Source organism: Momordica charantia (genome assembly GCF_013281855.1).
Source record: "Momordica charantia cultivar OHB3-1 chromosome 2 unlocalized genomic scaffold, Mcharantia_2.0 BLBB01000002.1, whole genome shotgun sequence".
Lineage (NCBI taxonomy): Eukaryota > Viridiplantae > Streptophyta > Magnoliopsida > Cucurbitales > Cucurbitaceae > Momordica > Momordica charantia.
In genome coordinates this window covers 15,027,955-15,041,160 of record NW_028275160.1, presented here as the reverse complement: position 1 = coordinate 15,041,160, position 13,206 = coordinate 15,027,955, and the positions used below count along the sequence as shown (strand labels likewise).

Sequence of the window (13,206 nt, the reverse complement as noted above, 5' to 3'; positions counted from 1 at the left end):
GAACTAGTTTTGAACTGTTTAACCTCATTCCTTTAAAGTTTTCGATTTTGGTTTTGAACAATGCTCCCTTTCGAAACCCCGTTCCTTTAGATGAACTAGTTTTGTATTGTTGAACTAGTTGTTTTTTTTTTTTTTTTGCAGATATAGTTTATATCTAGTTTAACTAGTTTAAAAAGGCTACCTTTAAGATAAAACAATTTTTTGTACTATCTAGTTTAATTAGTTATCATCATCGAGCAGTTCAATTTTTTCGGAGTCCATATTGTCAAAGAATCGATAATATAATTTGAGTGGTGCAAAATTTAGGTGTGAATTCAATACTCATTTTTTTATATGCGGATATAGTTTATATCTACAAATAAGTACCAATTGGGTAGTTATAAGAACTCAATATTCGAATATATTTTTCATTTATCATATAGGTGTATCTTATAATCAAGCACGTGCTAGAGTTTCTAAATTGATAGGGTAGGTTTTTTTAGCTTTGTTTGTTAATTGTGGTTTGATATAACACTATATAAGTTTATATGAGATTGAATCTTAAATAGTTATTGATTATATCCGGATGTACTTTATATCTATAAATAAGTATCAAGTAGGTAGTTTATATAAGTTTATGTGATTCATCAATACTTATTGTTTATGCTTCATCGTCGTGGGTTTGGGCTAGGTTGTTGCACTCCTGTCCCACCTCTTGGCAAAGTAGGCTGATGGGCAAGACCCCTCCAACTGCAATGGTGTGGGGCGTCAGAGGCCATTGTGTCGTGGCTGGGGCCACCAAAGCTTATCTGTGTCGAGTGTGTCGATTGAAAAAGGAGGAGAGACAACTCAAATGGAAAAAAAAAGAAGAAAGCTAGCTGGATAAACAAGTCAGGGATCGCTTGGCCCGGGAAAGCGCTAGCAACAACGGAAATGAAGGAGTCCATGTAGCTACTGCGCCTTCGAGTGAGGCTGGAGAACGAGTTAGTGGAAGCCCTTTCCTTCTCTGACTTTAGCTTTTCATCTTTGATTAGTATTAGCAAAAGCTCGCTCAACTTAATAATAGCTGTCTTACTCGACTGGCTTACTAGCTGCCTTTCTGACTAATATAATGATTTGACTTGGGAATTTCGAGTTTTAAACCGAGTACATTAGGAGAACAATAGTTTCCTCTTGTTTCATTTTTATGAACATAGAGTGATTAGCATTCCTTCTCTAGAAACCCATCGATCTTCGTCATAAACAAACTTCATATCTCGAACCAAGCCCGAGGAGCCAAGGAGAGATATATATGAGACCATATATCGCCTTTTTTCACCTTCAAACTTTCGCTTCCTCCCCCTGAGCTCGAAAACCTGGTGGAGGACGAATAAAAAGCTATTCGTATGGGTCTCCATGAAGAAAGGCCTTTTTTACATCGAACTGATGCAATGACCAAGATCTATTAGCTGCAACTGACAGAATGACTCCTATGGACTTTTTTTAGAAGGTGCAAAATCAATGGGTGCTGGAGCTGCTACAATTGCTTCGGCGGGAGTTGCGGTCGATATTGGAAACGTGTTAAGTTCTTTGATCCATTTCGTAGCATGAAATCCATCATTGGCTGAACAATCATTTGGTTATGGGCTTGGGTACGAGAACATAATGTTCAGAAATCCAGGTTGAAGTTTAGAACCACAATTCTGAAGGGTGCTTGATAATATTTCATTCCTTGAAAGCCTGTGAATACTAGAGCCAGTGAAACGGTAGCTACTAAAGCGTAAACTGCTCGTTTTTCCTTCCCTGCGAGTATAGCATGATGAGCCCAAGTTACGGCAGCTCCGGATGAAAGGAGAATAGGGGTATTAAGAAAAGGGATTTCCCGAGGATCTAAAACCCCATCTGACAAAAACATTGTTGGGTCAAGGTTGGGCTTACAAGATCAAATACAAGTAAAATGGTTTTTTATATAGAGGTACAAACTATAGCAAGCAAATTTTCTCACTGAGTAAGAAAGCTCACTTGCTTGCTCAAGGCTATGAAAAAGAGTATGGTCTTTATTATGCCAAGACGTCACATTCAGTCCAGTTGCTCTAAATGGTACCATTCACACCCGCTTACATTCAGCACGGACCCAACTTTCATCCCCTGTCACAATAAGCCAATCCGAGGAAATAAAATCGAATAATCTACCATATTTTTTCTTCCTATTAATTCCGTTCGAGAATCAAGATGCACTTCCTTCAAACAAGTGGCTAAGAGTTAGAAAGCAACATTGGACTCTTGGCAGGAGGTTCGTAGCCCCCTTCCTTTCTGGCCCGACCGCGGTACGACACTTGAACTCGAAGCTACGATCATATCCGATTGGATTCCACAGATCCAGTCGATTGGGTCTGGTCCTATCTGACTCAACCTGAGAACTTCGAACAGCCGACATGCTTTGGACGATAGAACGGGGAGAGGGGGAGTCATGCCCACTATGATTCATCAAAACATACTCATATCATTTAAAAACAGACAAAATCGTGAACAATAGTAACTTCATCTTTGTATTAGTGCACTCCAGAAGTAATATTCTACAATTGACTAATTAATTCGTGAGCGACAATCATGTGAGCGGCACAATGTAAGAATGGGGAAGGAAGACTGTGAGAAGAAATGAAAATTGCAGAAAATCGTGGGCAATGAAACTTGGAGAAAATCATGGGTATATTTTCACTTTGAAATAGTGGGAAACCTACCCATTAATTAATTTCGAATTTGAAATCATGATAATCTTTTTGTAATTAATATATGAAATGTGTAAATTAAGAGATTATGAATATAATTGGTCTGGGGACCTGAATAATTAAAGGTTTAGAAAATCAAATTAGTAATTTAAATCTTTTACATTTAAAAAAAACAATAATAAATATAAATGCAATAATTAAGGGTAAAATCGGTATTATTAAAAAATCCCAAATGAAGAAACCGAAAAGTGTAAAATTGGAAAACTTTAGACATTTGTGGAAATAAGTTTCTATAGCAGCCGTCCTAGACATCAACTCTGATTGAATGCAAATATATTTACTTAATTATATTGTCAAAATAAGATAAAGGGGAATTAGTATATATATTATATAATAAAACCCCATTTTAATATAAAAAAAGTGAAATATCGAAATGATGTCAAGTTCTTCGTGGCCTCGTTATCCACCTTTTGTTAGTGGTACTTGCGAAGATTCTACCTGTTGCACATTGGGTCTAGGTGAGTATTATTTTTTTCTCTAGAACTAAAGATTTTTTAGTTTTATTATAATTTCTAAAAGTTAGTTCATGCGGGACATAACTTTGGATGGCCAGAATTACTCACAAAGAAAACAGGAGAGGCTAAAATTGTGATCGAAAGAGAAGCTCCTTTGTGACCTTTTCTTTTTGCTTAAGCCTAGCATGATTGGGTCTCCTTCTTCTTGTTAAGAGAAATATAATAATAGAATTTTTAAAATTATTTATTCAGTGTGATTTTTCAACCTTTGCCCCATCATACCTTTATGAAACGAATGGAACATCATACGTTTTTTTTTTTCCATTGTTTTTATAATGATGGATAATATTAGGTAAGAAAAGTACTTTTTTTTTCCTTTGAAATTAGTAAGAAAAGTTAATACTCAAACGTATTTGATTTTAAATATAAATTTTTTTATAATACTTAAGGTATTTGATTTTTCATTTTTTAATGCAATTAACACAATACATACCAAGAAAGGGTTGTAACTTGTAGTCTACTAAGGTAGACGAACATTTCTAACTCCATTTTTTCTTTATTTTTAACGAGATAAATATGCTGAGGGCTTCATAATAAAAGTATAAGTTATTAGAATATTCAACTTGGCTGACATAAATATTTTTTTTTACTAATATAAATAAATTAGATAACGAAATGAAAAAAACATCGAATTTTTTAATAGGTTTATTCATAAAAAAATATTAAATTGGAAAAAATATATAATTCCCAATAATTCTTGGTTTGTTTATTGAAAACTTTGTTTTACTCCATCGTACAAAATTGATTTTTTTTTCACAAAAGACCGTCCTGGTTAAAATTTCGTCGGCAAAAGTTGTTGGTAATAATTTATTTTGGTCGCAAGTTTCGTCGACAGATACACATTGGGGTACACTTTTGTCGACGAAATTTGCATTTCATCCCAAAGCTCCATTAGCGAAAGAAATTATTGTCATCGGAAAATTTATCTCAAGTAGCGATCCTTTTGGTGACGAAATAACAGTTCGTCGCCAAAAGTTGCTTTCACGATGGTAACAGTTTCGTCCCGAAAGGACACTATGGCAACAAACATATTCTCGTTGCCAAAGACAGTTTTTCCAATGACAAACCTTTAATAGCGATAAACCCTTTTGCGACAAAATTTCATTTTCATCGCCAAAGATTTGTCTTCCATAAAAAAAAAAGTCTGTCTTTTCATTACATCTTGTTACCTAATACGTGCTTCCAATTGAAATCAAACTCCAAAAGAACATAACTTTATCATGTACCTTTAAACGTAAACACGAGAATCATTTGATTAGAACACAAAACTTTCTTAATCTCACTCGAACATGCAATGAGACTTACGACCTTCTTACTTTGGTTGGGTCATTTACTTTTTCTCTTGATTCTTGGCAGCTTCCTTGACTGTGACCTCTCTTCTCCTTTCCTCTAATTTTGCTTGGTCAATTCTCACTTCTTCTGAAGATAAAGGAAGTAATGTGATTTTCTCGCCATTGTTGCTAAGGGAGTACTTGTTAATTAAAACCATCATACTTTACATTTTTGTCATATTGTCACAGTCTTCCAAGTAATAGATCACATGCATGCATAAGCACAATATCGTAAATAACTTCATTTTTATATCTTCCTATGATAAATGGAACTAATACTTGACTTTCGACATTTAGCTCACCTTTATTCGTTAACCATTGCAAAGCATAGGGTGAGGGATGTGGGTTTGTGGTTTACTTTAATTTTTCCACTATATAGGGGCTATTAGCATTAGTGCAACTACCACTGTCAAGAAGAACACTATAAGATGTGGTATTAATGATGCATATAGTGTAGAAAAGATTATCTCGTTTTCCTCTCCAAGGATTATTCCTTCGTTGCACGTTGAGAGATCTCCTAGAAACTAGGCAATTGGTGGTGGACTTACTCCTTTTCCTTCCCAATTGGTAGATTTTTAATATAGAAGTACCTCATATTCTTCGTATAAATGTAATATATATAGTATATATAATATAATATTGTTATATGTTTATGTTAGATTTTTAATTATCAATAAAATTCAAAATATAAAACATATACATTTCATAGATTTTTTCTTAAAATATTAAAAAATATAAACTAATAATATATATAATTCTCTTGAAAATAAGAATTCTCTCGTCAATGAAATAATTTTTTCCCAATTTTAATTGGATACCATTTCAAATTTGTCAACTTATTATCTTTTTTCTTAACGACCCCTTTAAAATTTTTAGGAAATATCAATCAATATAACTTTCAGACTTAAGTTTATGTTGGGATACATTCCATGTTACTTGTAAGTTTTATTTATTTTTTTAAAACTAAAATCTTTCAACTTCTCTTAATAAAAGGTTGCATAGGTTAGACTAATTTTAACTTTAACTCACTCTCTCAAGTCTCAACTTTTCATGTTTGAATTTCGGTGTGGTTTCACAGCTCCAAGTGTGATTATCAAGTCAGAATCATCTGAAGCTTCAGCTAGCTCATTCCCTTCACAACGTGGGGCGGCAAGAGTCTTTCACAAACTCGAGTTCAAGACCTCCGATTCAAATCCGCTTCAGGAATCCTACCCTCATCTTTTTCGTGGGCGTATGCTTTGAGATTTTCAGCCTGTTCAGTTGACATCAGAGGATTCCAGTCACCTGGCACAACATTATTTGTTAAAATCAATCTAGCAGCTTCAAAATTCTAGGTTTTTTGTTCAAATTTTTTTAATTCTTTTTTTGTTTTAAATTATTTCGTACCGATTGTTCAATACTTTAACATGCCATATTTGTTTACATTTACATAGAATATCAATATGTCTACATGGAAATATGAATATTGATATAAAAAGCCTAAGAAGAAAAGAATAGTAGAAAAACTGATTGTAATATACATTAAAGTTTTACTTAGAATATCATGTATTATATTACATGATCTAGGAAGATGAGAAAATATTGATTCTTAATTGATTTACTAGTCAAGAAATGTCTCGGTAGAGAAAGTTATTTAATTTTTTCCGAAAGATAAAAATTATTGACATTTTTATAATATTCATTATACTAAAAAGTTATATAGCTGCAAAAAATATGATAGAAATCTGAGAGTTTACTCAAAGTAGTGTGGTAAAGTTGATTGTTTTTTTAAGTTATTTGGTACTAAATCAAATCTAGTCCAAATAGGGGATGAAGAAGGTAACAACTAATATTAGTTTGACGTATAGAAGTCATGAATCTAGTAACCAATACGTATTTAATATGAAAGTTTGGTTGATTTACAAATTAGATTGTTTGAAAATAAAACAATTGACAAAGATATTCGAGAATTAATTAATAAAGAAGAAGATCATTGGAATAAAGTATACTAATAAACAATTATTGATTTGCTTAAAAATCTTAATATATTACATATTAAGCCCTCCCTATCAAAAGTTTTGCCTGAGACCCCATATGAGACCCCATATCATCTGGAACCGCCCCTATTTTTATTAATTAATTCTTAAGATTTTTTTAGTATAATAAATGGAGTAGGAGATTCGAACTTATGACCTCTTGGTTAGAGACATGTGTGAATTACAATTGAATTAAATTGGTGTTGACTTATTCCTCTCGAAAAAGGACTCTTAATTCTTAATATTTATGATTTTAGAATTTCAAGATGTTAAAGATGTAACAATTAAATCATTTTTAAAAATAAAAAGTATAAAAGCACATCAAACTGAATCATTTAAATACATTTATGAATTGACACGATAATTCTGACCATTTCGGTGCTTGAATATAAAAAAAATGTTTTTCAGTTTATTTAAAAAATTAATTATAAGATTTAGGGTGTTATCTTAATGGTAAAAGTCTAAAGACAAAATCTTTTATTTGGACAATATTAACATTGAGCTTTAGATAATACTTAAGATATCATACTTTTTATTTTTAATTTAAAAATACAAATTTAATTCAAAAATATATTCTGAACCTTTCTTTTTGATCAACTTTACCAATGTTTGCGAATATAATATTTTACATTCTCGTGGGATGCAAATTGTAGTTTCGGTATTATTTATCATCTCGTGAAATTATTTAAAAAAAAATGTTTACCCGCACATAAATATACACACTTTTTATCAATTTCCAGTAAAGTAATAGTTTTTTTTCCCACTTGTTTACAATGGTGATTTTCAACCAAAATTAATTGTATTGGCCACTTGTTGTTTAGTGAGCATTAATAGGCACATAAATTTAAGGGAGAAGTAGTTATTCCATTCATTCTAGAAGGTAGAGAGAAAAACTTAAGAATAGGATCCGAAAACAAGCAAGTTTTACGGTATAACCTCTAAAACATATTGGACAAATTTAGGTAATAAGAATTGAGTTTTTTCTTGTATATAAAGACGGTTTGGATGAATGGACATCGGTACCCATTTTAAAGTTAAAAAAGAATCTAACCCCAAAAAAATTTAAAAAGAAAAGGAAAAAGGATGGGATTGGGATCGAGATCGAAGTTCGTGCTATTACAATTGGTGTTATTGTTGCAATTGGCGTTTCTAGGTAAAGCTAAAACTGGTGGTGCTGCTGCTGCCGGCGGCGGAGGCGGTGTTTTAGATCTCACGAAGTTGGGTGCTAAGCCTAAGGGTGATATTACTCAAGCTTTCACAAGTGCATGGACGCAAGCATGTGGATCCACCGCTGCAACTAAAATATCGATTCCAAAAGGAGAGTATAATTTAGGTGAAGTCAACGTCAAAGGCCCTTGCAAGAGTCCAATTGAGATTGAACTCCAAGGAACGTTAAAGGCTCCAATTGTAACAAAAACAGATGGATGGCTTACTATCGGAAATGTTAATTACTTAACATTGTCGGGCAGTGGAGTTTATGATGCCCAAGGGAAAGAAAGTTGGAAATTGAATGATTGCCACGTAAACAAAAAGTGTACCATGCTTCCCATCGTAAGCTTACCTTCTTCAATAATTACAATACAATTATATTCCCTTCACATCATCTTATTATGAGTAATTTTAACATTTTTTTATGGTTCACCAGAGTTTTAGGTTCAACTTCGTTAACCACTCAATAGTAAAGGGCATAACTTCATTGAACAGCAAGAACTTCCATGTTAATGTCATGGGTTGCAATAATGTTACCTTCGACCATTTCACAATTACTGCACCAGAGGACAGTCCAAACACTGATGGAATTCACATAGGTCGTTCCACCGGGATTAACATCATCAGCTCCAACATAGGAACTGGAGATGATTGTGTGTCTATAGGAGACACAAGCAAACAAATAACAGTCACAAATGTCACTTGTGGACCAGGACATGGCATTAGCATAGGAAGTTTGGGAAAGTTTGAAGGTGAAGAGAACGTGGAAGGAGTTACAGTAAAAAAGTGCAAATTAATTAATACTTCCAACGGTGTTAGGATCAAAACATGGCCTGGTACTCCTGGCACTGGTAGTGTCACCGACATGCATTTTGAAGATATTGAAATGGTTAACGTTAGCAATCCTGTCTATATAGACCAAGAATATTGTCCACACAATCACTGCAAGAAAACGGTACATGTTTCATTCTCACATTTTCAGTTTATCATTAACTTTAAAGTTGATCTATATTATAATGTTTTTTTTTGTATCTCTAGAGTCCATCAAAGATTAAGATCTCAAAAGTTACCATTAAAAATATCAAAGGCACTTCTGCTACTCCAGTTGCAGTCAAACTTGTTTGCAGCCAAAGTCATCCATGTGAAGGTGTAGAGGTAGCTGATATTGATCTTACTTATAATGGAAAGGAAGGACCAATTATGTCTGAATGTCTAAATGTGAAACCTACTATTTCTGGAAAGCAAAACCCTCGTGCATGTGCTAAACCGGCCGCTGCTAATTCTCCATCAACTCCGTAATCAATTTCATTGTGAGACTTTTATATATAGAAAGCAATTTGTATCTTTTTTTACGTAGCATTATCATTTTTTCCTCCTAAAATTTTGTAGGTATATTTCATTTCATGTCGTGAATTATGTGCATGGTTTCAATAATGTATTTCTATATCATGTATCATGAGAGTGAAACCATAACTCTCATGGGGTTAGAAATTTTTTTTGAATTCAATGTTTGGAAGCAATTACAATTCTAAATGAAAAAGGACAAAATACTCCATTCATATGGGTTGGAAAATTTTTACCATATTTTATATTCCTTTTAGATTTTGTGGCACTTCTTCCTTCGCTCGTTTCTTCTCTTCATCCACGACCTTCGTTAACATGAGATCAATTAAGTGCATCTTGAATAATTTGTGTAGTTCTAATACTATCCAACCGAGTCACAAAAGCTTGATAAGAGAGAAGTAATTTTATATATGTCATCTATTTTTCGAATGGACTAGTACAACCTTAACTCATTAATTTCATCTAAAAGGATCCATAGAAGTAATATTTTCTCACCAGTCAGATTTAGATTATGAATTCTGCTCAAGTTGATAAGAAACGTTGTTCTGACTTGAGGTAGCACATTCTTAATTATTTTTAGGGGAAGCTATTCTCACATGGTATGCCAATTCCTTTACTAGTCAATTTTCTATAGCAAACAATAATTTCAAGTCAACGAATTTACTATGCGCTGAGCGATATGGAATGAGTAGGTTCTTTTTTTCTTAGGTTAGTGATACGCTTATTTCATAAAATTAAATGACATTACATCATCAATTTATAAATTAATTTTAATATTGTGTAACATTAAGAAGTTATTTGTGTTAGGATTTATATTCTAGAGCCTCGTAATATATCAAGGAAATAATTTCATTATTTTAATGTATAATTTGAATTATTCACTTTATGAAAATTGAAGGTCATTCATGTAATCTCGAATGATATATAGATGACATACAAAGAATTATGTTCAAGTAGTAATCTATAAATCTTACAGTTTATGGAAGAAATTAGGTGCCGTATCTTGATAATGCTATTAATAGGGTCCAATTTGTAAAAGTTACCAATGATTTGATCATAATCATTCATGTGATTATATGTATCACATATAATAAGTTTGTATAAGACTAGACAAACAATATGTCTTCTAGTTTCCTATTAAGACCATTAATGAAATTGAAGCCACATCACTAGAGTGATTATTATATGTTTATTTAGTCTTAATCTTGCATATGTTATGATCTTTTATTCACATGGAGAGCAATACCCATATGCCATACATACAACTTTTCTCAAAGAGACATATCAACTCAAATAATCGCATCCGGTAAAAGTTTGAAGGGAGAGTATAATTTAGGCGAAGTTAACATCAAAGACCCTTGCAAGAGTCCAGTTGAGATTGAACTCCAAGGAACGTTGAAGGCTCCCATTCTAACAAAAGGAGATGGATGACTTACTATTGAAAATGTTAATCACTTAACATTGTCGGGCAGTGGAGTTTATGATGCACAAGGAAAAGAAAGTTGGAAATAGAATGATTGCCACGTAAACAAAAAGTGTACCATGCTTCCCATCGTAAGCTTACCTTCTTCAATAATTACAATAATATTCTATTTCATTCGCATCATCTTATCTTTAATTTTAACGTGTTTTTATTGTTCAGCGGAGGTTTAGGTTCAACTTCATTAATAGCTCAATAGTGAAGGGTACAACATCATTGAACAACAAGAATTTCCATGTCAATGTCTTGGGTTGCAATATCGTTACCTTCGACCATTTCACAATTACTGCACCAGAGGACAGTCCAAACACTCATGGAATTCACATAGTTTGTTCCACTGGGATTAACATCATCATCTCCAACATTGGAACTGGAGATGATTGTGTCTATAGGAGACACAAGCAAATAAATAACGGTAACATATGTCACTTGTGGACCAGAAAATGACATTAGCATAGGAATTTTGAGAAAGTTCGAAGGTGAAGAGATTGTGGAAGGAGTTATAGTAAAAAAGTGCAAATTAAATAATACTTCCACGGTGTTAGGATCAAAACATGACTTGGTACTCCGAGCCCTAGTAGGGTTACTAACACGCATTTTGAAGATATTAAATGGTTAACGTTAGTTATCCTGTCTTTATAGACCAACAATATTGTCCACACAATCACTGCGAGAAAAAAGGTATGTGTTTCATTCTCACGTTTTTCAGTTTATTATTAATTAACTTTAAAGTTTATTTATATTATAATGTTCGTTTTTGTATTTTTCAAGTCCAAAGATTGAGATCTCAAAAGTTACCATTAAAAATATCAAAGGCACTTCTGCTACTCCAGGTCCAGTCAAACTTGTTTATAGTCAAGGTCATCCATGTGAAGGTATAGAGGTAGCCGATATTGACCTTACTTACAATAGAAACAGGAAGGACCAATTACGTGTTAATGTCTAAATGTGAAACCTACTATTTTTTGAAAGCAAAACCCTGGTGCATATGCTGAATCGGCTGCTGCTAATTCTCCATCAACTTCATAATCGATTTAATTGTTTAAATTTTATATAATAGGAAGCAATTTGTATTTGTATTTTTTTTACATAGCAATATCAATTGTTCCCTATAAAATTTCGTAGGTATATGTCATTTCATGCCGTGAATTATGTACATGTTTCAATAATGTACTTCTATATCATGAGAGTGAAACCACTGCCTCTCATACGGATTAGAAATTTTTTTGTGAGTTAAAAGTTTGGATGCGTTTTCAATTCTAAATGAAAGAGGGCAAAATAGTCCTTATAAATGAGTTGGTAATTTTTAATAATTTTATATTATTTTTAGACTACGTTGCACTTCTTCACTCTGCTCTTTTTCTCTCTTCATCCACGACCTTTATTAACTTTTGGTCTTTTAAGGGCATCCTGAATAGCCTGTGTAATTTGTATACTGTCCAATTGAGTCACAAAAGCTTGATAAGAAAAAAGTTTTCTATTTGTCATATATGTTTCAACTGGATGACTAAATCCTCGATCAAAGGACTTATAGATTATGAATCTAGTCCAACTGGTTGACATTCTAAGTCTTGTGAGGTAGCCACTAATTTCTTGTTGTGTAAACAACAAGTGTTCGTTTTTGTGGGATTTCAAGTTCAGAATTAAACAATAGGCTTAGAAACAATAGACTAATTGGGCTCAAAAACATGGAAGTAATGGTTGTGACACAGATAGAATCAACTTTCAATGGCTCAAATTCCCTCATATTCTCCCACTTAATTTGGGACTATGTGAGAAAAGATTGATTTTCAAAGAAACTAATATTCATACATGTGTACATTTTTCTAGTGATCTCAGAATAATATTTGTACTCTTTTGATGTGACGAAAATAACTAAGAAAAATGTACTTTAAGTTATTTTGGATCAAGTATAAATCATAAGGAGAATGATTACGAAAAAAAGGAACATCATCAAAATATGTGAAGATGTTGCTGTTTGGGATGAATTATAAGTAAGACATTTCTAGGAGATTCAAATTTGAGAATACGGATAGGCACTCAGATGATAAGAAACCACGAACTCTCGTATGGATTACAAATTTGTGTAAGTTCAAAGTTTTGAAGCAATTTCGATTCTAAATGAAAAAAAAAACGCAAAATACATTATTGGTTCTTGAAGTTTGAGCTGAAAAAAGAGTACATCGACCACAAAACAATTCATTATTGTGTACCTTTTATATAGCATATTTCTCTCTTTTTCCTCTTTCATTTTCACTAGTTGAAGTAGTTTTCTATTTCGATTCTCAGGAAATTCATTGTCTTAATACCCCTATTTTCCTTTCATCTGAAGCTGCTGTAAATATCTATTTGATCTCAAACGTTCAAAAGGGACATTTTTAGTCCTTAAGGTCACTAAGAGTCAGTTATCATCAAATACAAACTTCTATGCCTCGTATAAGGACTATCTTTCCTAATAGGATTCCCTGCTCATTTTAGGCCCGTGATAAGGTAAAACTCTCTCCGGCCGAGCAATACTTTATTCTCGAACAGATCCATACTAATCATGTTCGGTCTCCTCTCCTC

The 13,206-nt window shown here is 32.9% G+C and overlaps 1 protein-coding gene and 1 pseudogene across 1 annotated transcript; both read left to right on the top strand.

The window, feature by feature from the left end:
* Positions 1 to 7,632: 7,632 nt before the first annotated feature.
* On the top strand, positions 7,633 to 9,392 carry LOC148212885 (exopolygalacturonase-like). Its single transcript, XM_088121023.1, has 3 exons — positions 7,633 to 8,159; positions 8,254 to 8,772; positions 8,856 to 9,392. Exons 1-3 carry the CDS (start codon positions 7,692 to 7,694, stop codon positions 9,114 to 9,116), a joined length of 1,248 nt encoding a protein of 415 aa, XP_087977149.1. The 5' UTR covers positions 7,633 to 7,691; the 3' UTR covers positions 9,117 to 9,392.
* Positions 9,393 to 10,598: 1,206 nt separating this feature from the next.
* Positions 10,599 to 11,670, top strand: LOC148212884 (exopolygalacturonase pseudogene; annotated as a pseudogene).
* The last annotated feature ends 1,536 nt before the right edge of the window (positions 11,671 to 13,206 follow it).